Raw genomic sequence first — 25,638 nt, forward strand, 5'->3', positions numbered from 1 at the left:
GCCATTGGAGGGGAGTTTTTTGTTTGCTCACCCGTAGGGGAGTCTTTTGTTTGATCGCTCCGAAGGGAGTCTTTTGTTTACTCCTCCCGGAGAATATTTTTTTTCTTCGCCCCGAATGGGAGTTATTTATATGCTTGCCCCAGAAGATGATTTTTTATTTGCTTGCCATAAAGGGGAATTTTTTTATTTTTGCTCATCCTAGAGTGAACTTTTTTGTTTGCTCACTCTGAATGGAAGTGTTTTGTTTGATTGACCCGGAGGGGATTATTTATTTATTTATTTTTTGCTCATCCGATAGAAGAGTTTTTTGTATGCTTGTCCCATAAAGACGAATTGGGAAAATAAATAAAGTAACACAGAGGGAATATAAATGGAATAACACACATAAAATTGCCTTGTAAGAGCGAACTAGGGTATTCTGAGCTAAACACAGTCATAAATAAGAGAGTAATAGCTCATTGTCCTCTTTTATACATAAAACATTAAGAAGGAGAGAGAGTTCTCCTAACACAAGAAAAGTGGAGCATGTCTTTTAGATAATATAGACTTCTTATTTATATGATAAAAAAAGACCAAATCTAAAATTACATATTTGCCCTACTTTAATGGGAGAGTTACACATTAGTATCTTTTTATTAATGTCCCGCTTTGATATGATAGTTAGATGTATTTATTATGTCTTTTTATTGTCTCCGCTTTAATATGAGGTTAGCGATTTTTATGATGACTTTTTATAGTCATAACCAATTTTGTATATTTTTTCTTAGATTATTAGATTGTCTCGAGATTCATGCAAACTGTTATGGGTGTACACAAAGTCATTTACATGAATAAAAAAAATTACTTATGTTATTTTTTTTAATTATTTTCATACAAAGGGTGGTTTAGTAATTAGTAGCTTAAAAGTTTATGAGAGTTGCCCATAAATATTTTTCACCTTCGATGAGTTGTAGGTTTCTTAGTGATTATCTTAAATAAAATTATATTCAGCTGTGGTAGTTTGTTAACTGATTTAAGTTGAACATTTTTAGGCTAGAAGTTTATTTTTTGATTGATATGAATTGAGTATAACAAATCACGACTTCAATGTTTAAAAGAATGATTATAAGATCAAAATCTACTAGCTCTTACTGATATACGAGCATTTAATTTAATCATAGAGGAATTAACTTAATTGCATATGCTGATCTCAATTGTTTTATTTTTACTTCTAGCCCCAACTCACCAATAATATATGTCGTTATAAGTCATTTGTTGAGTTAGATTCGCCAGTTTCAACCTTCTTAGAAAAAAAATATTAATTTTAGTATTAAGTTAATAATAATAAAATTATTGATGTTGTTAAAGAAAATAATTAATTTTGTAGAAGGAACCGATAACAGGGTTCTGTGAAGGGTTTGTTAGGAGGGGAACCGCAGGCAATCCACCAACGACTGGCGGCTTCCATTTTTTTTTATATATATAAGTTTGATTTTTGACTAACAACTAAATTATTCTGTAAACTGCAAAGATTTACAAGTTCATCAAATTATTATGATAGTCATACCGCGTTCAATCCGCCGTCGTCCAGTCTCCTGCTGTTTCCTCATCTTCTTCCGTCTCTGACCAAACACGAGCTGTCGCGGCGGCTTTATTTCTTTTCTCAGGTGCTATTCTTCAACCTACTCTGCTTCGTATGGTCGATGCTAGATTTCTCAGCGCACGCTCTCTCACTTATCTTTCCCAAACCAGAAACATAGGGACATCAGCACCCCTATTTGCTGTCTTATTTGTTTTGGCGTTTGATCTGAAAACTCTTTTGATTTGATTCAAAATATTTCTCTGGTGGTCGATTTTTTGGTCGAATCATTTGTTTGATCGCCTCTTGATTCGAATTCTTTTCCCCTAAACAAATGATAAATCAACTTAAGTACAGAGCCCTTTGTGATGAGGAATAAGGAGCAGGTTTTTATAAAAATCAATGTCTGATGCTTGCGGGTTTTACCCCATTCGCCACGATTAGCCGACGCTTATCTGAGGAGAACACACGAACTTTACTTATTAAGATCTTCGAGATCCTAACTGTATTGATTATTTTGGCTGTTTGACATTTCAATCTGTTTACCTGATAACCGTTTTGATTTTTTTTTTAATTTTTTTTTGTTGACATAACGATGATTAGATGGATACCTGTTCTTTTCAATTGCAATTTATGTTGCTATGAGAGCTCCACTTCCGCAAGCTTTGAGTTCTGATCTAACATACGGGATGTGTATGTTGACATGTTTTTGACTTGATGGTAGTTTTTGACATTTTTCAATACAGGAAGCATGCGTAGAGGTTCAACTTTATTTAGATTTATTTCTTTGTTTAGGCGCTTGGTGAGATGTGGAGTCTAATATTTTTGGATTTCAAAAGTTTGTTTGGATTATTGTTAAACTCGAGCCATAATATTTTCAACTAGTCCGCTCAATCCCACCTCTTATTGTTATTGATTCTTCAGTTGGTTTGAGGTGTTTTGGCAAGGAGTTTGCTGTGCTTGTCTCAAGGCTGGTAACAGGGAGATTCTAGAATCATGCATATCAGAAACTGAAAGAGCGGGGGCGGCAAGCTCTTTGGCTAGCTGTAAGAGCAGCAAGTTGTCAATTAAATGCCTCAAATTATTATTCATCGACTCCTCCTAACTTAGATTAGTAGATAAGGCTGGCACAATATTAATCCCATTTTAAGTTGAAATTAATTTTAAAGGAGAAGGAATAATTTCCAATTTAAATTTAAATTCCAAAACTTTCCGAACAATAACCATGCAAATCTATCCTTCACAATAACCTGCCTAAAAATTGTTCCACCAAATTCCGCATGAAGACCCTTGTTAGCACTATCACTTCCATAACAAATGAAGTCACTATATCCACATTACATAAAAAGCAGTAAAATGGCAAACTGAAATAACCGTTTAAGATATGAATTGAGCCCCAAAGACATTGTCTAACTCTCAAAACTCAAATCAAATTTCTACAACCTGAAAGGAATATAGTTGCTATGAGGATAAAGCTAAATCCGACTATAACCATCACTCAAAGTTCAATTTTCTAAGAAAAAACCATGGTTGGAATAGGGAGGCTATTCCAGGAAAAATGTTTATTTAAGATTATGAAGGACCATATTGTCAAGGTAAGGTAGGAAGCAAGGGCTGTGGTAAATTGATTTGATAGGTTTACTATTGATTTATTGAGGAGCTGCAAAGCTTCAATTAACTCTTATGGAAGATTGAGAGAGGCTGCTACAAAATAATGATTGCTTTATGGCAGTATACCATAAATTATTTAATGGATTTTAACGTTCCATATTTTCTGAATTCAAAAGTTTGTTTGGATCTAGCTAATTATTCCCAAATATTGGGAGAAGTTGTTGTTGAGGCTAAATCCAAGCTGATTTTTTAAGTCAAAGTTTGTTCAGATTTGATACAACTCAAGTATCATAACATTCTCACCTTATATAATTAATCTTAACATTTGTCTCTCTATAAAAGGGATGATACTTTGGTTGATTGGTGTGTCACATAAGGATCTCAGTGGTTGAAATTTAGAGGCATGGCACTGATCCTACAAGTGCTTAGAAGTATGCGCTTGTAGGAAATGATGGTAGTTTGCATCAAAGCGATCCGACAAGAGTTTGGTGTGCTTGCTTCCAACTCTATGGTGATCAGCGAGGTGATCAACAATGGTGTGCAGAGCTCTGATTGATAGAGGTTGTCGGCTTTCTTAAAGGGCTCTAGGCTAGGATTATGATTTACTAGGAGCAGGGAAGCTTCTAGCTAGGTAAAATCATGTTTAGGGAAAAGAAAACTGAATTGTAAATGGAACAATAAGGCGATATTAACATTTTTATGTTACATTTTTGGAGCTTTTTGAATTGAAAGAAACGAAAAATCGCAAAAAGATTGAAGAACACGAGATTTTACGAGGTTCGGCAATTTGTGCCTACATCCTCGGGAGCGGCAATTTCACTATTCCAGAAATGTTCAGTACATACCTATAGGGTTACACATCAAATATATAGAAAAAACTCATAGATAAAATTACTAAAATACCTGTATACCGTACTGTGAAACCGTTGCCCCCGCACCCCCAACCCACTTAACAAAACTCCCCCGATTGGACAGATAGTTCCACTCCGCTGGCTCTGTTCCGCTCCAGCATCTGTCACTTATCTGGTATATGAGCCATACCTTACACTTTGGATTTAGTGTGTGTTGTAGCCGACTGTTGCTTGGAATAATGTGGAAAGTAGAAGAAGTGTGCATGAGAAAATGGGAGAGGAGGTATAAGAAGCAGGAGAAAAAAGAGAGTGATCTTGTGAAATGAAACTAAGAGAAAATATTTGGGGGCCAAATATTTATGACTAATGGAATATCAAAATGACAGGGATGTATGCGGTTTCATAGAACCATGTCTCCCTCCCTCCCTCCCTCTCTCTCTCCCTCTCTTTTATAGAGCTTTTCACTAGTCCTTTTTTCAAGTTATTGCTCTTGCATGAGATTTTTCCCCAACAGGAAAAACCACATTGTTACAGTTTATATTTAGAATACGTGCATTTTGGAACCATGCTTCATTATATGCAAGTGCTTTGCTTCTTTGAGGATGATAATCATGAAAAACCATTCTTTCAAAATTTTGCGCATTCTACTAGCTTAGTTCCCCATTCTAGTTTCATTGCTGCTGTTATAATCTTCATTTGTTAAGTTGCTTAATTTTAGTTGTACTTCAGTTATGTAATGTTTAACTACTACATCTGCCTGTCTGGTCTATACATCTTCCAAATTATTATTAATCTGAATGCAATCCACCTCTTGGGAACTGACTGTGTTTAGCACTCATATTTTACTGTCCATACATCATAGGGAACAGCATGGCCAGCATCTTAGTCAGCTAAATCGGTATGGCACTATTGCCTGTTCCTTTCTACACACTACATTGAAGCGGTAAAGGAAAGCATCGCTGCATTGTTGTCCAGGATGCATGTTTCCGGTGCTAATGAAGGTATTTCTTTAATAGAAAAACGTAATCAAAGAATGGATCCCAAGCACATAAATGCAGATGGTTTACAACGACGCCATCAGCTGACTGCCATGAGGGTTGTAAGGGGCATATCATGCTTAATGACTTTACTTACAACTGCGTGTATGACATTAATCTACTGTGCACCTATATTTACTCTTCTCCTGAGGCTTTTTAGCATACATTACAGTCGAAAATCAGTAGCATTGTTGTTTGGTGCATGGCTGTCTATGTGGCCATTTCTATTTGAGAAGCTAAACAACACTAAAGTGGTTTTTTCTGGGGATCGCGTGCCTTTGAAGGAGCGAGCGCTGCTCTTTGCCAACCATAGAACAGAAGTCGACTGGATGTACCTGTGGGATCTTGCATTGAGGAAGGGTTGCTTGGGGTCTATTAAGTATGTCTTAAAGAGAAGCTTGATGAAATTGCCTGTGTTTGGCTGGGGATTTCAGGTTCTGGAGTTTATTTCAGTCGAGAGGAAATGGGAAGTTGATGAGACATTGATGCAAAGGAAGCTTTCAACTTTTAAAGACCCAAGAGATTCTCTTTGGCTTGCAGTTTTCCCAGAGGGCACTGATTACACGTAAAATTCACTCTTCTAATATTACATTTGCATAGTATTGATAAAGTAACAGTTTTTTTATTTACGTAAACATAGAGGCTGTCTTACGATTTAAAACCTCTTACTTACAGAGAACGCCACCCCCCAACCCCCACCCACAAAAAAAATAAAAAAAAATAAAAAAAAAATCCACATACCTAGTTGTGTTATGTTTCATTGAGTGAAGTGCTTTTTATTTTTCATATAGCCATCGCAGATAACATTTGTTATCATGTCACATTTATTCTTCAAAATTTCACCCGCTTTCTGCTGACGTTTGTCTCAGAGAACAGAAATGCATAATAAGTCAAAAGTACGCAGCAGAAAATAGCTTACCAATTCTTGAAAACGTGCTTCTTCCAAAAACCAAGGGCTTTTATGCTTGTTTGGAAGCTCTGAGAGAGTCCCTGGATGCTGGTTAGTTCATTGTCTTTGTGTCTTTGAAGCTTACATTTCAGTTTCAATAATTAGTAATCATTCTGTTGATTTTCTTTGAGTAATCTCTACAATTTAATAACGCTTGCAACATTATATGCTTTGTTGTTTCAATGCTAATCTGAAAGTGTTAAGGCTGATATTTTGGATTAATTCACTAATCAAGTCTTCCTTGATTTTATCATGAAGGTTGGCTTGCATTTTTTTTATTTGTTGTGATCCTTAATTTTTCACACATAAATATGAACCTTAAGGTATGAAACCTAGGAGATTTATTTTGTAATAAGCTTATAAAATGAGTACCGTCCCTCTAAAAAATGGCCATTATACTGATCTTTTGGAACACAAACATAGGAAGTATTTTATTTTTTACTTTTATTTGTAATTGAAAGAATTATAATTTATGTATTGAAAGAATGATATCTGATTTTAGTGGTTCATAGTCATTCTCAAATGACTGACGCAAATGTGAGGGGACTAAGATTTAGGTGTCCTATTTTTGTAAGGTGTGAAAGAGCCAATGCAAGTGTTTAACGGGTTGAGAATATTAGACAGGGTCAGTGGATTGGAAATATGATGATGTAGATCAAATATATGTTCGAGCTTTAAAAAATTTATTTTGGTTGAGTGCATGGGATATTTATGAGTAAAATTTAAATGGTTGAGTGCATGGGATATTTAGATGGAGAAACTTAAAAGATACAAATAAAATTAAATTTATGAGTAAAATTCAAGATTTCAAAATTTGGGATATTCATGAAGAAGCAAATGTGATGTGGGATAAAGTAACAAACACTATTAAACATGTAGCAAAAGATGTTCTTGGAGAATCAAAGGGAAAAATATTTACAAATAAAAATAGTTGGTGGTAAAATAATAATGTGCAAGAAAAGATAAAATATAAGAAGTTATGTTATAAAAATTGGTTTAAATGTAAAAGCTTAGAGAACTGGAGAAAATATCAAACGGCTCGCAGGGAGTCTAAAAGAACAATCTGTGATGCTAAAAATTCTGCTTTTAATGATCTTTATAATAGATTAGATACTAAGGAGGGTGAAAAATATATGTATAAACTAGCCAAACAAAGAGAAAAGAAAAGTAAAGATTTAACTCAAGTAAAGTGTATTAAAGATGAAAATCAAAAAGTACTTTTCTTAGAAAAAGATATTCAACATAGGTGGGTGAGTTACTTTGATAAACTTTTTAATGAAGTTTCTGAAAATACGATCGAACTTAGTGATTTTAATATCGTAAATAATAATAAAACGTTTCATTTTTACCGTCGCATTAGCAAAAAAGAAGTTGAGGAGGCTTTAAAGAAAACCAAGAAAACAATTCAATAGGGAATATAAAGAAATGTGTTTACTGGAAATGCATTTTTACCAATATTATGATTTGTTGGTATATGTGCTGCAATATCTATAAGTTTGCTTATTTTCTGATTGAAGATCTGGGTTTTGATAGTAGCAGGGCAACTAAACGACTCCATTTTTGTTATTATAGTCTTATTTTCATTTGCATTTCTTATCATTTTACCACCTATGATGTATGATACTGATTGTTTAGTAAACTCTTATAGCAGTTTCTCATGATCATAAAGGGGATATTCAGAAGGTATGAAAGATGGAATCCTGTGCACCCAACAATAGGTTTGTTTTGGGGCGTGGGGGTTGGCATTGGCTGTGGCATTGGATGGGGTCCTGGGTTTGGTCCTGAGGTTATTGGCTACGTTGGTGCTGGCTGTGGTATAGGCTTTAGTGTTGGTGTCACTGTTGCTGGGATTGGGATTGGCCTTCCAGTGAATGGAGTTGAGCAAATCCCACACAATGGTAAATTTTTGCTTTATTTGTTCATGCTTTAAATCATGAGAGATTATGCATTGACTTAGATGCCCTTGAATTTTCTCTGATTTTGTCCACGTTTAAACACTTGATATTATTTGTTGAGTTTTTTATTCTGAGAAGAAACTTGAGCTAGAGAGATTAATTTGCTCTTTTTAGTCTCTGTTTATGAAAGGGTTGCTTTATGTTTCATCTCTTTAGAATGAAATTCATACATTGAGAAGTGATTTCTTATGTTTTCTTGGTTTATCTTGCATCCTTCTGCTAATCTTTTTCTCTTACGAAGCTCAGGATTATATCAGATTCATTTGAATTCTTAAATTTCTAAAGATATCATATGCATTCCATTCAGTGGAAGTGGTTTTAATTTTAAACTGAAAAGATGAATGATATACTTGAAGCACAAATTAGATAGACTAAAAATATGGACAATAAGAATAGAAAGGTTGAGCTACTAAATCACAAGTAGTTTTCTTTTTGAACTTTTTGAAGGAAATAAATTATTTTTGCAAGTTTTGTAGTGTAATTTTACATAAAAGTTTGGGGTGCAATTTATATATAATAGTAGTTATGGATAGAATAAAGTCGTCTTAGATGGTTTGGTCATATTAAACGTCGACCATTAGATGATCCGATTAGGAGAGTAGATGTTTTAAATTCGACTTGTGTTAAGAAAGGCAGAGGTAGACCTAGGAAGACTTGGGCTTATTGTATTAAAAATGATCTTAATTTACAAGAACTGAATGAAAATATGACACTAAATAGGATGCAATGGAGAAAAAGGATTCATGTAGCCGACCCCACGTAGTGGGATTAAGGCTTTGTTGTTGTTGTTGTTGTTGTTGCATTGGATATTTATTGCGTATTGAAAGGATTTGATGCATATGGAAAGGAGATTCAGAAAGTTATGATGATGATGAGGTGGTAGTTGTGGGAATGGAGGGGCGGAGGTTGTGGGTTTTGTAGCTTTTGAGGATGTTGGATTGGTGGGTGTGAGATGATGATGTGGTGGTAGTTGTGGGAATGGAGGGGTGGAGGTTGTGGGTTTTGTAGCTTTTGAGGATGTTGGATTGGTGGGTGTGAGGGAGATAATGAAGGCATATAATATGGAAGATAAAGGAAATAGAGTTAGTGGATTGCAGGTGGATGTTTGCGGTGGCATGTTAGGGTGGATGTAGCTTATGATAAGGGAAAATGTTTTCATTAAAGATTTTATGTCAAAGGATAACCATCATACTCATGTTAGGATTTACATATCAATATCATATTGTTTGGGATGAGTAACCTAGGAATATGAAGGGAGTATAACATGGTACAAGTTTGTGAGTAGCTAGGTTGTCAATGGTATATTTGATGATACGAGGATTCATTATTGGTGATTTTGGTTGGCACTGAAAGGAAAATTTTATAAGACGGTGGTGAGATCTGCAATGCTCTATGGCGCTGAATGTTGGCCTTTAAAAGAGAAGCATAATAATAAGTTAAGTGTTGCCGAGATGAGAATGATTAGGTGGATGAGTGACTTTACACTTAGAGACAAAATGCGGAATGAATATATTCGTGATAGGGTTGGTGTAGCTCCTGTGACAGATAAAATTAGAGAAAGTCGTCTTAGATGGTTTGGTCATATTAAACGTCGACCATTAGATGATCCGATTAGGAGAGTAGATGTTTTAAATTCGACATGTGTTAAGAAAGGCAGAGGTAGACATAGGAAAACTTGGGCTTATTGTATTAAAAATGATCTTAATTTACTAGAACTAAATGAAAATATGACACTAAATAGGACGCAATGGAGAAAAAGGATTCATGTAGCCGACCCCACGTAGTGGGATTAAGGCTTTGTTGTTGTTGTTGTAGTGTGTTGACCCATGGAATATAGGATAGTTTGCCTTTATGGAGGAAGGTGCGGGGTTTTTCAATTATATATCACGATGTTTATGTTTGATAACTCCATTTTATTCCAATATATATGGAGAGCTATATTGGTGTATGATTCCTCCATCGGTAAAAAAAAAATAGTGAAAATTATTTATGGTGTATTCATCTCTTTTCTATTAGAGCGAACTACTTTAATATGGATGCCAAATTGTCATTTGACCATATGGGTGAAGTTTATGAATTTTTATGTTGGTTCAAATTCATTAAGCATAGTGAAATATATAAAAAATGAGAGAAGTTATGGGTGCAAGAGGTATACTATTTATTACATTGAATTGAGGTGATTGAAGATGATTTTAGTACATTAAAGAGGATTAGATGATGACTTTTTGTTGTATTATGAGAACGTCAAAATGCAGAGCTGTGGGCATAGAGTTTGCTAGTATCCGTAGATATTGGAACGAGTCTAGATTTTGGATGGTGGAGATGTAGGTTCCATCGGTTGGCAGTGGAGCTTTGGACAACAAGTCGGGATGATTTGGAATGACAAGATGGATTTGGTATAGTCTGTTATAGCAAGGTTCTTCAAGAATAATTGGATTGTCGTCAGATCCTTAATGAGGTAGCCAATGAAATTGAAGAAACTGAGTAATTGTTATCAACAACAAGATTGTAAAATTATATGAGATTATGGGTGAGTGTTGAAAAGTAGCTTAAGGAGGAGGTTCTTATTGTGAGCAGTGGGGAGATGGTGTGCTTTGTATTGTGGTGGAAATGGAGTTACCATTGAGAATGTAGAGGATTATACCCTTTGTCTCAATGACTGAGCTGACTGCAGCGATGTTGTTGAGGGATTTAACTTCAGAAAGATATTGTGTAATGGTTTGAGATTTCATAGAAAATTGGTGGAGCTTGTTTCTTAGCTGAATCACTTGAGAGTGATTTGTATTTTATAGGCATCATTCCATTTTAGACCGTATGATCTTGCAAGAATTAAGGCTGAGAATGTAGGGAAGGAGAGGGGTGGAGATGGTCAAGCAAAGGGCGATAGTGTGGTTTTGATCAATTAACTTATATTTGGAATAGAAAAGGTTTGGCTAAAGTTTGACCTACAACATCTTGGATAGGTTATGGAATCATTAAGAAGCCCTTTGAAGCCATTTGCGATTAAGATTATAATGATTTGGGACTTCTACGTTCGATAGTACACACCTATAAGATGTGTGTGGACAATGTGTTTGATATCTGGCATCCGAAGCTTGATGGGAGGGATAGTTGTGTTGTCCATGGTGAAAGTGGAGGCTTTTGAGTGATGGAGGAGGTCAATAGTTCCATTTTATAGGAGGAAATAGTTTTAGATGGTGAGTAAAGATATGCTATTAAGCCGGAGCTTTGATACCATGAAAGACTCAGTTTTTGTATTGTATAGCTGTCTGGATACATAGAGGCTTAAAGTCTTTTTATAATTGCAGTATCTATTGAAATACATAGTTATATTTTATACTAAGGAGATGACTAAGATTAAGATATGTTTAGACGGAATAATTTGTTTTTTGAGTGCTCGAGACTATCATGGTTGTTTGAGACAGATGGCTTGGATTAATCTACAATTGTAATGTTTGTTCAATATGCAAGGTACTCTGGAAGTTGTTTTGATTATTACAAGTTAAACTTTAACGTCCCATTGAAAGTTGTAGAATAACAATCTCTTATTTGTGATTTGCTGTTTTGGAAAATTTCTCACAATCTGTATCATGCATAGGCATTTAGTTAGTCACGAAATACAGTAGCTACTTAAGCAAGTAATCATAGAACTAAAAGAAGCAAGCTTTGTATGATGGATGCTTTTTATCATTTACAATGCTTTTGGCCAAAACAGTTTCTTACATCCAAAAGTTGAAACTTTTGATATATATTTTCTTAATTTATCTTTTATGCTGCTAATCTTTAATGGTTGTTTTTGGCACGTCAATTTTGGACAAAATGTTACATTCACCCATGGTTGACATGCTTATACAATAAAAGACTTGTGTTAAAAAATGAGTGATTTTCTTGATATTGATATTGAATATTTAAATGGTATCGATCTCTTTGACACATTTTTAATGCGAGGAGAATGTTGGGAAGTGGAGGGTAGGGAGAAAGGTTACAAAATAGTAGTAATAAAATGTGAAATAAAAGCCACATGAAACATAAGAACAAACAGTCACAATAAATATATCACAAAACATATGGACACCAACCTATCATAGGTATCACCCCTTCTCAAATCATTTACTTTGATTAGAACCTTATGCATGAGGGCTCATTTGATTGTTTGAAGTGTAAGAATGTCCTTGGGAATATGATAAAAATTACTAGATCCACATTTGATCATATGAAATCAACATTTTTATAATATTTTTTAATCTATTGCAACCTACTGGCCTCTTAAAGAACATATTATTATATTATAACTTGTCGTGTACTACGTTAATATAATTGTTTAGCTTGTAACATATATCCATGCGCAATTAGAAAGTATAGAAATTATTGAAAATAACAAAATTTTTACATGAAGTAATTATTGGAGCCTTGCCCACGTTTGTGATGCGAGCATAACATAGATGCGTGTTATGAATGGAAAGAAAGAGTTGGATACTATCTTCTTTTTGAAAATGGAAAATAGATTTGAGTTATTTCAGATATCAATTGACGATTTTTAGGTAATTGTGGGCATCAAAGGATAGTGCATGTCAAACAAGCATTATATGTTTGGGTGATAATAGTCATTTGATGATGATATATCATGGATAGAGAACACTAGAAGATAGTTGATGTGAATGATGATGCTCACAAAAGCCACTATTATTCTCATATTATGGGATTTTCGTCAAAGCTTGCAGTAGCTTGGGTTTTATGGAGGGAGGACAGGGAGGGAGAAGAGAATGGAGATATGGATGACTATGGACCATTTGTCGTCAGTTAAAAGGGTTGTTCGGAGTGGTGCCGATGTCTATAAATCTAGTTACGAAATTATGGTAAAATGATTTTTTTTAATGCAAATTTCATAAATATTTTTTGTCGAAAAAAAAATAATTGAACAATAATTTTCTTACAACTATTGCATTCAAGGAGATTTGGTAAAGTTTCACCATAGAAATTTTGGGAAAACATAAAAAAAGTTATAACCAAATAAAAGTTTGGCAATGATCTATAGCTAAAGCTATAAAAGGTTGTCCCGATTCCCAAATGCCACCAAAAACTTACGAGAAATGAAGATGCCTTCTTGAGTTGGTGCCTTGGGAAAGAAAGTGTTAATGTGAGGTGAAAGTTATGTGTATGTTTTGAGAAAACAAGTTTTCTTTTAGTGGGATTTGGATTTATTAATAAAGAAAACTGTTGTGAAAAATCGACGACAATAAAACGAAAAACTCGAACGAGAAAATTCACACCAGAAAAGAACACATAGATTTACGTGATTTGACAAATTGCCTACGTCCATGGAGTTGCAGTGGATTTTATTGCTCGAGGATTACACTACGTCGATGACTTCGACGATTATAAGAAATAACACACACACACTCTCTCTCTTCTCCTCTCTTTCTCTAATCGAGAGCACCAACACCAAAGAAGAAGAAGAAAACAGGGAAAAACAACTCTATGACTCCCTTGTGTTCTTTGGCACTTTGGCTCACGACAAGGGAGGAATCCCGAAAGCTGCGGTTGGCTTTTCTTTTGTTGCTTCTTCGGCGTAAGGTATTAGCGGCCTGTTTTCTTCTTCTTTAGTGTTGGTGCTCTTGGGTAGAGAGAGAGAGGAGAAGAGAGAGAGAGTGTGTGTGTGTTCTTTCTTGTAATCGTCGAAACCATTGACGCAGTGTAATCCTCGAGCAATAAAATCTTTTGCAACTCCGTGAATGTAGGCAATTTGACGAACCACATAAATCTGTGTGTTCTTTTTCAGTGTTAATTTTCTAGTTGCAGTTTTTCGTTTTATTGCCGCGATTTTTCACAACAATTGGTATCAGTGTGTTTTCTTTCTTGTAATCTTCGAAACCAACGATGCAGTGTAATCCTCGAGCAATAAAATCATCTGAAACTCCGTGTTCGTAGGCAATTTGTCGAACCACGTAAATCTGTGTGTTCTTTTCTGGTGTTAATTTTATCGTTCCAGTTTTTCGCTTTATTGCCGTCGATTTTTCACAACAAAAACAAGCTTCCTTTTAGCTTGTAGTAGTGATATTGGGAAGTAGGGAAGAATTTTTGCGAGTATAGTTTGGATGTTTGGAGAGTTGGGGGCTATAAGATTGATTTTCTAAAGGGATACTGTAAAAACAGTGTCAATCAACACAAATCATAGAAATGTCACCAGGATTGCGAATGTTGGTTTTAAAGTGGAAATAAAGGAGAGAGCATAATATCAGGGACACTAAATTTATGTAGCTCGACTTCAATTAGATCCATGCCACGTGAAGGAGAGCGAGGTTGTCTTCGTTTACAAATCAATGAGCGCTCACTAAGTCCATTTTCTAAAATCTCAAGTATGCACATGCAACAAAAAATTTCTCACTGGAAACCTTCTTCTCACATGCACTATCAAGTCGTTTAAAATCCCCCAAAAAAATTAGGTTCGCTCTCAGCACATATGTCCATGGACATAATAGCGATCCAACGATTTCATAAAGCTTCAAAAGAGGTACGCGGTGAGATTATACTATGTTCAAATTTGAGAGAGAAAGGTTAATATATCCCTTTTATATAAATTGGGGAGAAATTGCAAGTTGCAACCACGTGCTGCTGTAAACTTTCTTTTTCAAGGTTGAAGGTGAAGGAATTTTTTTTTCAAGGTTAAAGGAGAAGGAATTTTTTTTTCAAGGTTGAAGGTGAAGGAATTTTTTTTTAGTTCTTCTTTGATTGTGCTATAATAGTACTATATTTGTTGCATGCAACCGTCGCTCATTCCCCTGCGTCTCTTGGCTACAGTAATGATTTGTTACAAACTGCTACACTACTCTGAACCTCCCCCGCTCCCCACACTCAGCCCTCCCTCTTGGGCTCCTGTTGTTGCAGTGGATTGCTCTTGGTAGGTTTTCAAAAGTTTTTACTGATAAATCCCCAAATTAAATATAATATTATCTGATAATTCCCTTCCAAATTAGTACCAATCAAATCCTAATTCTGAGATTAACAAGTGGAAGTGTCCTGAATATTTCTAAGAGAGCACTATTGGAGGAAAATGTTGGGCTGTGGAGGCTAAGCACAAGGCACCCGACGAATAAGCATCTGCGCTGGGTTGTGGGCGTTTACGCGCCCACTTGGGTGCTGCTCGAATAGAGGGGCCGACGCCTATGCACTAGCTTTGGGCGCATATGCACCCAACTCAAGGTGGGCACGACAAATGAGGGGACGCATAAGCGTCTGAGAGCTTGGCGCATAGGCGCCAAGTCCGGCTGCCTATGTGCCAGGAGTTGTTGGTCTCGAGATTTCTAGTTTTAATGCCAATTTCGAGCAATGAAAAGTTATGATTTCCTATTTCTTCCTTTGGTATTCTTCTACAAGCATCCTAGTGAAGGTGAGGAGTGTCGAAGAGGTGGATTTTGGTCAATCAGCGTAATTTTTTGCTTCAAATTGGAGAGAAAAGATTCTGGAGCAAGTTTTATAAGTTTTCTTTGTGTGTTGAGAGAAAACTTGTGTGAGTTTTTTGGAAAACCTTCTGAATTTCATAGTGAAAATTTTTGATACTGTGACTCTATAATTTTTTTCCCGTTCTTGGGTTTTTCCGCTTAAATTATTGTGTGATTTTCTGATTGTTTTGATTGTGTTTCTGTTTTAATTTTTGTTTTGGGTTTATATCAAATTTGTGTAACCCCATTATTCCTCAATGAGGTTTAGTTTCTACTTGATTCTAAGCCCTGGTAAAGTTGGGATTATTCACGATATATATTCCTATCAACTGGTATCAGAACGAGGTTAAATTCGTGTGGAAGCAATGTCCGAAGAAACAAGGTTCAAAGTGGAGAAGTTCAGTGGGACGAATTTCGTTTTCTGTAAGATGCAGGTGGAGGCTTTGTTATATAAAAAAAATTATACTTGCCAGTACAATGAATCACGAAGAGGCCTGAATTTATGCCTATGGAGGAATGAGAAGTACTGGATCAAACGACACCGGGTTTGATCAAGTTAACACTTTCCTCATTTGTCGCGTTCAATTATGTGAATGAGAAAACTATGGTGAATCTCATGGCGATACTGGCCAAGATGTATTAAAAACCTTCTGTTTTCAATAAGATTTTTCTGACGAAGAAGTTGTTCAACATGAAGATGGTGGGAGACAGTTTAGTGACATAACATCTTAATAATTTTAATATTGTGACGAGTCAGTTGTGTTTTGTAAGGATCAAGTTTGATGATGAGGTTAGAGCACTTGTGATACTATCTTCATTGTCGGAAAGTTAGGATGACTCGGTAATAGCGGTGAGTAATTCTTTAGGGATTTCGAAGTTGAACTTTGATGATATCGTGGGCCTGATGTTGAATGAAGAAGTTCGCAGAAAAACATCGAGTGGTGAATCTTTAGTTTCTGCGTTGAATGTTAATAACAGGGGAATGAATCTCAACAATAATACAGACAAAGACATATCCAAGTCCAAGAAAGAAAAGCCCAAGTCAAGTAGAGGAGAATGTTGGAACCGCGTTTCAAGAAGGACTACAAAGCTCCAAGGAAAGCTGGTGGTGGAGGACAAAAAAGTAGTTTTTCTACCATGTCTCCACGAGTGAAATCCAAAGTGACTCTCTGGTGTTATTCCTAGTCAGTACTGAATCGTGGATAGTGGATTCATGTGTCTCTTTTCATACTTTCCCCAATAAAGAGGTATTCAAAAACTACACTCATAGTGATCTAGGGAAGGTTTATTTGAGAGATAATAAGAACTGCAGTATGGTAGGAAAGGGTGATGTTGATATCAAGTTGCCGAATGAAACAGTCTGGAAGCTTACTGAAGTTAGAAATGTTCCAAGTTTGTAGAAAAGTTTTATCTTTATGAGCCAGCTGACAAAGTCAGGACTTGTGACTACTTTTACAAGTGATTCATGGAAGGTGACCAAAAGGGAACTAGTGATGGCTCGGGGCAGCATTGAATGCACCCTTTATCTGATCCATAAGATGGATGATTTCATTTATGTGGCTGGAACAAGAGTGGATGTAGGTCTGTGACACCATAGGCTTGGATATATGAGCGAGAAAGATATGAAGTCGATGCTTTTGAAAAAAAAAGCTTCAGGGTCTGAAATCAATTGATCTGAATTTATGTGAAGTTGCATTTATGGCAAGCATAGGAAGCTTTCTTTCTCCAAGAGCGGGTAATGGTGAAATTAAAGAAACTGGAGTTAGTGCATACTGACGTATGAGGTCCCACTCTAGTTCAGTCCATTAGTTGTTCTTGCTATTTTGTCATGTTTATTGATGATCACATGAGAAAATTTATGAGTTTATTTCTTAAAGTAAAATTTGATGTATTTAAAGTTTAAAAAATGGAAGGCTATGGTAGAAAATGAGAGACTTGAAGTTGAAGTGTCTTAGATCAGATAATAAGGGTGAGTACCGTGATCAGAAGTTCAGGAATTTTTATGCAACAGAGCGCATGAGTTCACTGTCTTGAGGACACCGTAGCAGAATAGTATAATTGAGTGCATGAACAAAATAATCACAGAACGTGCTAGGAGCAAGAGACTGTATGTTGGCTTGTTAAAATAATTTTGAGCTAAAGCAGTAAAAATTGTTGTTTATCTAATCAACTGTAGTTTATCAATATCTTTGGAGGAAGGTTTACCTGAAGAAGCATGGAGTTACAAAAAGGTACGTCTATCTCATTTAAGGGTATTCGGGTGTTCCACATATGTGCATGTTGATGCAGGGTCCAGGAGCAAGCTTGACTCAAAATCTATCAAGTGCACCTTCCTTGGATATGACTTAAAATGAATTTGGCTACAAGTTCTGGTATTATCAGAATCAAAAATTTATCAGAAGCAAGGAAGTCACATTCAACGAAATGGAGAAGTACAAAGACAGGGTTAGAACTCAGGATATTTCGTTAGCTACTTTAGAAGAATCCAAATATGTGGAGATCGATGATGTTAGTGATCAGGAAGATGAAGAAAGTAGTGTTTAATCAGAAGGAACATTGAAAGTTCCTCAGTCACCTGTTACATAAGTCAGAAGATCCAGCAAAGTGACATGACTCGTACACAAATATTCTCATTCTTTGCACTATTTGTTACTAACTGATAGTAGTGAACTAGAGTGCTTTGAAGAGACCACTCAAGTTGAAGATTTAAGGGAGTGAGAGCTTGCCATGGATGAAGAAATGCTAACTTTGAAGTTAAATCAGTTTTGGGATTTGACGATACTATAAAATGACAAAAGAGCAGTACACAATAAGTGGGTCTACAGTCTGAAAAAGGAGTCAGATGGTAGCAAGCGCTATAAGACAAGATTTGTTGTGGATTATACAAAGATCTTCACCTCATTGGTGAAGATGACTGCTGTCAGGGTTGTGCTGAGTCTGATAGCAGTGGAAGATCTACATCTGGAGTAGATGGATATAAAAACAACTTTCTTACATGAAGATTTGGAGGAGGAACTATATATGATACAACCATAAGGTTATAAGGTTTCAAGCAAAGAAGATTTGATCTGCAGATTGAAGAAGAGACTCTATGACTTGAAGCAGACTCTGAGACAGTGGTACAAGAGGTTTGATAAGTCCATGTCAGACATTGGATACATAATGTGCCAGACAAACTACAGTTGCTTCATCAAACACTTCAGCAACTGTTATATTTTGTTTATTTTTTTTGTGGATGATATGCTGATTGCATGGGCAGAAATGGAGAAAATCAGAGACTTAAAGTAACAACTATCAAGAGAGTTCGAGAGGAAGGATTTTGGTCCAACCAAGAAAATCAGTGGGATGAGAATCAGCAAGGACAGCAGTCTGAAGTTGTTTCAGACATATGTTCAACATGAGTGAGGTGAAACCAGTTAGCACTCCCTTAGGTAGTCACTTCAAATTATCTAAGGAGCTTATCTAAGGAGCTATCGGCTATCGCCTAACTCTGAAGAAGAGCAAGCACAAATTGAGAGAACTCCACATGCTTCAGCAGTTTGGAAATTTGATGTATGCAATGATTTGTACCAGGTTAGATATTACATATGCAGTGGTAGTGATCAACAGGTATATGGGCAATCAAGACATGCATCATTGAGAGACGATAAAGTGGATTCTCAGGTATTTAAGGGGAACAATCAGCATGACACTTTGTTATTGAAGTGCAGAGATTAGTCTACATGGTTTTGTAGGTTCAGATTTGACAGGAGATGTGGATAGTAGGAGAAGTAGAACGGGATATATCTTCACATTGAGGAACACAGGTGTGAGTTGAGTTTCCAGGTTGCAGAAGATTGTTGCACTTTCAATTATGGAGGTCGAATATGTTGCTCTCACTGATGCTAGCAAGAAGATGATTTGGCTACATAATTTCTTGGCAAAATTTGGCAAGGAACAGGAAATTGAAAAACTCTACAGTGACAGTATGAGTGCGATTTATCTTGCCAAGAACACTGCTTTTCATGTCAGGATGAAACACACCCAACTCAGATATCATTTCATTCGATCTCTTCTAGAAGATGGTTAGTTATTTCTGGAAAAAATACATACAACTGAGAATTTTGCGGATATGTTAACAAATGTGGTGACTATTGAGAGACTGAAGCTATGCTTGGATTCAGCTGGGTTTCATGAAGTTTAAGACCGGGGGTGAGTCACACTACAGTACATGACTACGATACGTGACTATGAAGTCAATTCAGATGGAGGTGCAGGTATGGAGGGCTGGTGCTCGGTGTTATAGTTTCCAAGTGGGAGATTGTTGGGTTGTGGAGACTAAGGACAAGGCGATGGGCGCCTATGCGCCTGGTTGTGGGCGCTTAAGCACCCACTTGGGTGTTTCTCAAACAGATGAACCGATGCCTATGTGCCAAATTTGGGCGCATATGCGCCTATTTTAAGTTGGGCACGACAGAGGAGGGGGTGCTTAGGCGCCAACTAAAGCGCCTGTTTCTCGAGAGCTTGGTGCATAGGCGCCAAGTCTGGACGTCTATGCGCCAGGAGCGGTTGGTCTTGGAATTTCTGGTTTTAATGCCAATTTCAAGCGACAAAAAGTTATAATTTGCTATTTATTCCTTTGGAATTCTTTGATGAGCATCCTGGTGAAGGTGAGGAATATCAAAGAGGTGTATTTCGGTGATTTGACGTGATTTTTTACTTCGAATCGGAGAGGAAAGATTGTGGAGGGAGTCCTGCAAGTTTTCTTTGTGCGTGAAGAGAAAACTTGTTTGAGTTCTTTGTAAAATCTTCTAATTTTCATAGTGGAAATTTTTGGGTAGCTCCGTGGTTATTTTCTCGTTCTCGGGTTTTTCCATCTAAATTCTCGTGTGTGTTTTCTGGTTGTTTTAATTTTTTATTCTCTTTTTTATCGAATTGGTGCGATCCTGCTATTCTGCGGTGTGGTTTAGTTTCTGATTGATTCTAAGCCCCAGTAAAGTTGGGATTATTCATGATATATATTCCTATCAGAAAATTAATTTCTGCAATTTTAAAAATTAAGGGCTTATTTGGCATCATTAGTTTTAGCTTTGAGAAATAAAGCCGAATATTTGCATTGTTGCTTGATTATTTTGTTATATAAATCCTTCCTATGGTGATCATGAAAAGAAAAACCGCCATAATAATTACTCGATGGTTTCTGCTTTCGTGTGCATTAGATCTTTAATGCAGCTGTTCTACTGACTCTCTGATCAAACATCAATTATGTTTCCATACCCTTTGAAGTCTTCCTAAAATGGCATAGTTTTATTACTTTATATTTGCTTCTGATGTCCCATATTTTTTTAACCTTATGCAGTCTATGATATAAGTATCGCATACAAGCATCGTTCCCCAACATTTTTGGATAATGCCTTTGGTGTAAACCCACTTGAGGTTCATATTCATATTCGACGGTTTTTACCACATGAGATTCCAGAATCTGAAAAAGATGTTGCTTCGTGGTTGATTGAGAGGTTTAGGGTTAAAGACCAACTTCTTGGTGACTTCGCTAGTTTTGGTTATTTCCCTGATGAAGGGACTGAAGGAGAACTCTCAAGCATTTCATGTCTGGTAAAAGTTGCTGCCATGTTATCCTTAACATGTGTATTTTTATACCTTACGTTTTTCTCAGCATTCTGGTTTAAGATATATGTTCTTATCAGCGCTGTTTATCTTTCATATATTACCCACTTTGATATTCAACCAACTCCAATTTTTGGCTGTCTAAAGTCCTTGGTCTGTAGTAAGAAAGACTAGAGAACTTCCAGCTTCTTTTTTAGGTTTTTTTTTCCTCCCGTTCATTCTTACTTTTTGCACTGGATGAAAATGTATGTTTTGCTTTAGTTTTTGTTGATGACATTTTTATAGTTTGTAACTAAGAAAATATGCACAATAAACACAGATTTGCAATTGATTGAAGCTTTGATTGTTGTGGTAATTTTATGTTTTGCATAATTTAGTTGGGTTATAAATGTGAGGTTATTTTTGCAATCCGCCGGATTCCATCATAATAAAATAATCTAATGAGGTATGTTATTAGCATGTCACATGCCATGCACCACTTGGGAGTTTTATATAGCTTGAAACTTGAAAGCTTGTATTTATGGTGTTCTTGAAGCAACTCTTTGTTAGCAAAGAGGAGTCTGTAGAAAGGAAGTTCTTCGTATTGAAAAATTGAGCAGTTGTTTTTCTGTTTCTCTCAAATTTGTGAAAATAGAACAAAAACTATGATAAAATAAAAGGGAAACAGTGGAAAAAACTACCTGCCAAAAATGAAGTGTGGCGACGATAAGAATTGCTCAAGAAAGAATGGCCAGTGCAAGCAGGGAGTAACATGCACCATTTAATTGTATGCAATCAGGTAAAAGGAGTGGTGGTCGTTGAAATTGTAAACAAGCGCACGCACAAGAAAATAGATAAAGCTTCTTACTAATATAATGACATTCCAAATTCTATGATAAGGAAGCCTCAAGGAGAGAAATTGTCCTCCAGGAAAATACTTTAAACTCATCAAATAGAGTAGAAACAAAGAAGAGTAGGACATGAGTTTCATTGCTTGTAGTTCTAAGAATACATGTGACAGTGCTGTAGATGGCCCCTAGCACAAGTATTTACATTGTTCAAGGTCATTCAGGCGCAACACACCTTAGACCAGTGAAGATCTTTTATGCTAATATGGGTGTCACTAATTGGGGAGAAAGCTTCTTTACCGTCTCGAAATAGCCTCAAGAATAAGAGAGAGAATCACGTAAATGCATATTTGTATATAGCAGAGCATTAAGTATTAAAACCCTAAAAATTTCAAAGTCAAGGGTAATATTATCATAGGTGTCCTTGTTGTTGACAAAAATAGCTTGAACAAGATATTATCATTAAGTAACACTTCATTTGATGAAATGCATATTTGTATAGATGAATACATATTAATGCATGATTACATTTATACTATAATTTTTATAGGTTCATTTATTCAAGCTTCTGACATCACTTTTTATTTTTATTTTTTATTTCTGTTCTGATATAAAATAAAAATTATCTTTGGTTTCTTATACAATTTTACGGTTCAGGAGTCCTTGATCTCGTTACCGATGAAGCGGTAAACCGCCATTGCATCGGTGCGATGAACATCGGAGTTGGCAACAACGACAATGACTAGTCAAGGAGAACTATGCTGAGGCTGTTGGTGAAGGAAAAAATTTGCGTACATTTTCGAGGTTATACCGAGGGTATAATCGGGTTATATCCGCGTTATAACCCATTGTAACCTCCATGTAATCTTCTGTAATTTACCTGTAACCTACAAATAAGTTCTTAATATTTGAAAACAGAAGCGAAGAACTTATTTATAGGTTACAAGTAAGTTACACTAGTTTACATGGAGGTTTCACGGGTATAACCCCTTTATACCCTTGGTATAACCTTGAAAACGTACGCAGCGCTGCGTACGTCTTACGTACGCAAATTTTTCGCGTGAGCGAATGACTTGAAAAAAAAAACTCAATTTATTTTTAACAAACTAAAAACAAAAATATTTATTTAATATGTTTTATCCAAAATTTTAAAATTAAAAATAACAAGTGATGTCGAGGAGAGCTGGCTCAAACTCAGCTCGTTTACTAGTGAGCAGCGGAGCCCTTGCAAGCGTGGGAAACAATGGTAGGAGCTCTTTTGAGCTCATTTAATTTTGATAAATCAAAGCTGTGCGATTTCATGAGCCGCTTCTGCTTGGCGGCGAAGCGGCTTGAGAAGAAGCCTTCGAAAGAAGGCTCCTTGGCGGTGCGGAGGAAGAAGGCGTATCCCAGCATGAAGTAGACGGAGGTTGTGAAGAAGCATATGGGCTCCATTACGTCCCACGAAAGCTCCCAGAATGTCAGCCGCATGAAGCCCGCTGTCTGGATGAGCAGGACGCCCAACCCGGCCCATAATTCTCTCTTCACCTGTGCCTCCGCTTTTTTATCAATCGCGGCCTTCACGGCCTCCATATCCTTCAGTTCTTTTGCTTGCACGTCCTCAGCCCCGCCTGGGAGGTTCTGCGGACCGATCATGCTTTCGATTGCCCGAGCAACCTGCGCGCGCGGTGAGCAAGTTATTATAAATATATGGAAAATTTACACATACCGAGTACCATATTAAAACTTTGTCGTGATTAATAATTTGATAAAGTGAGTCGAGGAAAAATCAAGCAGTGCGGAACAAAGAAAGGGGCGTGTTAACGGGTGGCCACCTACCTGTTCAGGGCGAAGGAAGACGACATCTGTGAGCACGATGACGGCGCCGGAATGTTCAAGCGCTCCTGCGATTTCCCGCGCACATTCTTCGGAACCGGCGGCTGCCTCGCGGCAAATCTCGGCGAACTCCGAATAACCCACATAGCTGCATGGAATCCCTCTCAACTTCGCCCTCGCAGCCTCAATCCGCGACGCCATTAGCAGTTTTCTTAAATTCTCTACCGAAATCGCCATTCCGGACCTGTCCCCCTTCTCCTCCTTCACCGGCAGCGGCGGTGGGAATGAGTCAATTTGGGTTCGATCCTGCATCATGGATGTTCGGATTCGCTCGATCAGATTGTCGCCGATAGGGAGAGTATTCCTAATCGATGTTGGCGGCACGGTGGCGCCTGACTGGGAGATGGATCGCTGCTGGAGTACGATCCGGAGTTTTGAGGAGCCGGCGCATGTGCTGCTGGGGAGGAGCTGCCGGAGATCTGGCGGAGGCGGAGGGAGGGCTGCGCGGCTGGAGGACTGCTTAATGAGATGGAGGAAGCGCCCGGAAACCATTTTGCGGAGCGCCATGATTTGTTCACTTGTGCTGGAAGAGTTTCTTGTTCAATTGGTTTTTTGGAGCCCTTCTTTCTCCTCCTCCTCCTTTTAAAGTTCCGAGAGGCAAGGAGGTTTGAGTGGGAGCTCAAATTGCTTTGGGATCGCTGTTGATAATAAGACGTAATGGGCTATTTATGGCGCCACGAACCGACTATGGGAATATGAGGCGGATTGGAGCCCGTGCGATGCTTCTCAGAATTAGGGCTCCTGTTCCGTTTAAATTCTTGTTGTGCCAGTTGTTAGGGTTGTTTGCTAATAAAGAGTCATTTTGAGCTCTATTCGTAGGATGTTAAGAATTTGGACGAGATTTAAATCTTATTATTTATATTTAAAACATCATTTAAATATAATTTAATATATTTTTATTTTTTTTGTAATAATTTTAATTGATTATGTCTTTGTAGCCCTGTAGTAAATTAATTTTTTTAAAAATACTCTTCATCAATTATAATTTAATTGTTTCGAATCAAAACAAGTCAAACACGAACAAATAAATCTTTATTCATGTTTGACTCATTTATATATCGAGTACAAAAAAATTATTTGTGTTCGACTCTTTAACTTAACGAATGAATCCAACATGAGCTTCTTAACAAGCAGAACACGAACTGTTCGTGAAGAGTAATCCGTTTTGACAACCCTACTCAGAAATGTGACACAATGTGTGTGAGAGAGAAATATATTCTATTTTTCATATCGATCATTGCAAAAAATTCTATCAACGTACATAAAAAATATGTGAGCGTGAATCTTAAAGAGATCTGACGACTAACAAATGAGATGATGGGACACTATGAGGCCTGTTGGGAATAATCCAAAAACTCATGTCTAGTCGGTTGACATCTACAGATCGGGAGGAATACAATTTCAAGATTAACATAATTCGACCACCCTCCTAAAGTTCATCGGTACAAGACTCACATAGAAAAAATTAACAACATTTCTCCAACCAGACCAGGATATAGACAATTACCTCGAGATTCCAACGTATAGCCACCCAACCCATTAATGTCTGGCAGGAACCGTCAAGGGCTTCTTGATCTATCCGATCAGAAGTCATGTTAGGCTCCTGTCGGCACTATTTTTGGTGTGGAGTTTGCCCGTAAGAAGCTGTCGGTCATCGGAATTGAAATCCCGTTGCCCGCTTCGGAAGGACGTTAAAAAAAATTTAGTTTTGAAAAAGATGAAGTCAAACTGACCCCATAATTTTCATAGTTTAAATGGAAGAGCACTTTACCTCAAATTCTGTATCTATCCCAATGGATGAATACAAGAATTGAGGGTGAGGCTCGATCAAATAAACTAGAGAAAGTCATGACATCCGTTTGATCTGCGGAACCAATATATTGGCCGACAAATTCCCCTATTGAATATAAGGAATTAAATAGGGTTTATATT

The 25,638-nt window shown here is 36.8% G+C and overlaps 2 protein-coding genes across 4 annotated transcripts; one reads left to right on the top strand and one right to left on the bottom strand.

Annotated features, from left to right (window-relative positions):
- The first annotated feature begins 1,397 nt into the window (after positions 1-1,397).
- LOC110026385 (probable 1-acyl-sn-glycerol-3-phosphate acyltransferase 5) lies at positions 1,398-21,334 on the top strand. 3 transcript variants are annotated; one of them, XM_020727301.1, is made up of 5 exons: positions 1,398-1,646; positions 4,883-4,963; positions 5,037-5,622; positions 5,927-6,057; positions 20,739-21,334. In XM_020727301.1, exons 3-5 carry the CDS (start codon positions 5,054-5,056, stop codon positions 21,176-21,178), a joined length of 1,140 nt encoding a protein of 379 aa, XP_020582960.1. In that variant the 5' UTR covers positions 1,398-1,646; positions 4,883-4,963; positions 5,037-5,053; the 3' UTR covers positions 21,179-21,334. The 3 variants fall into 3 exon arrangements, with proteins under 3 accessions (XP_020582960.1, XP_020582961.1, XP_020582959.1); XM_020727302.1 differs by having other exon boundaries at positions 4,883-4,918; XM_020727300.1 differs by having other exon boundaries at positions 4,883-5,622; positions 20,739-21,333.
- Positions 21,335-22,978: 1,644 nt separating this feature from the next.
- LOC110026386 (calcium uniporter protein 2, mitochondrial-like) lies at positions 22,979-24,420 on the bottom strand. The gene is made up of 2 exons (XM_020727303.1): positions 23,650-24,420; positions 22,979-23,487 (listed from the first exon to the last, which is right to left on the bottom strand). Exons 1-2 carry the CDS (start codon positions 24,211-24,213, stop codon positions 23,038-23,040), a joined length of 1,014 nt encoding a protein of 337 aa, XP_020582962.1. The 5' UTR covers positions 24,214-24,420; the 3' UTR covers positions 22,979-23,037.
- Between the last annotated feature and the right edge of the window lie 1,218 nt (positions 24,421-25,638).

Source organism: Phalaenopsis equestris, unplaced genomic scaffold (assembly GCF_001263595.1).
Source record: "Phalaenopsis equestris unplaced genomic scaffold, ASM126359v1 Scaffold000369, whole genome shotgun sequence".
Classification (NCBI taxonomy): domain Eukaryota; kingdom Viridiplantae; phylum Streptophyta; class Magnoliopsida; order Asparagales; family Orchidaceae; genus Phalaenopsis; species Phalaenopsis equestris.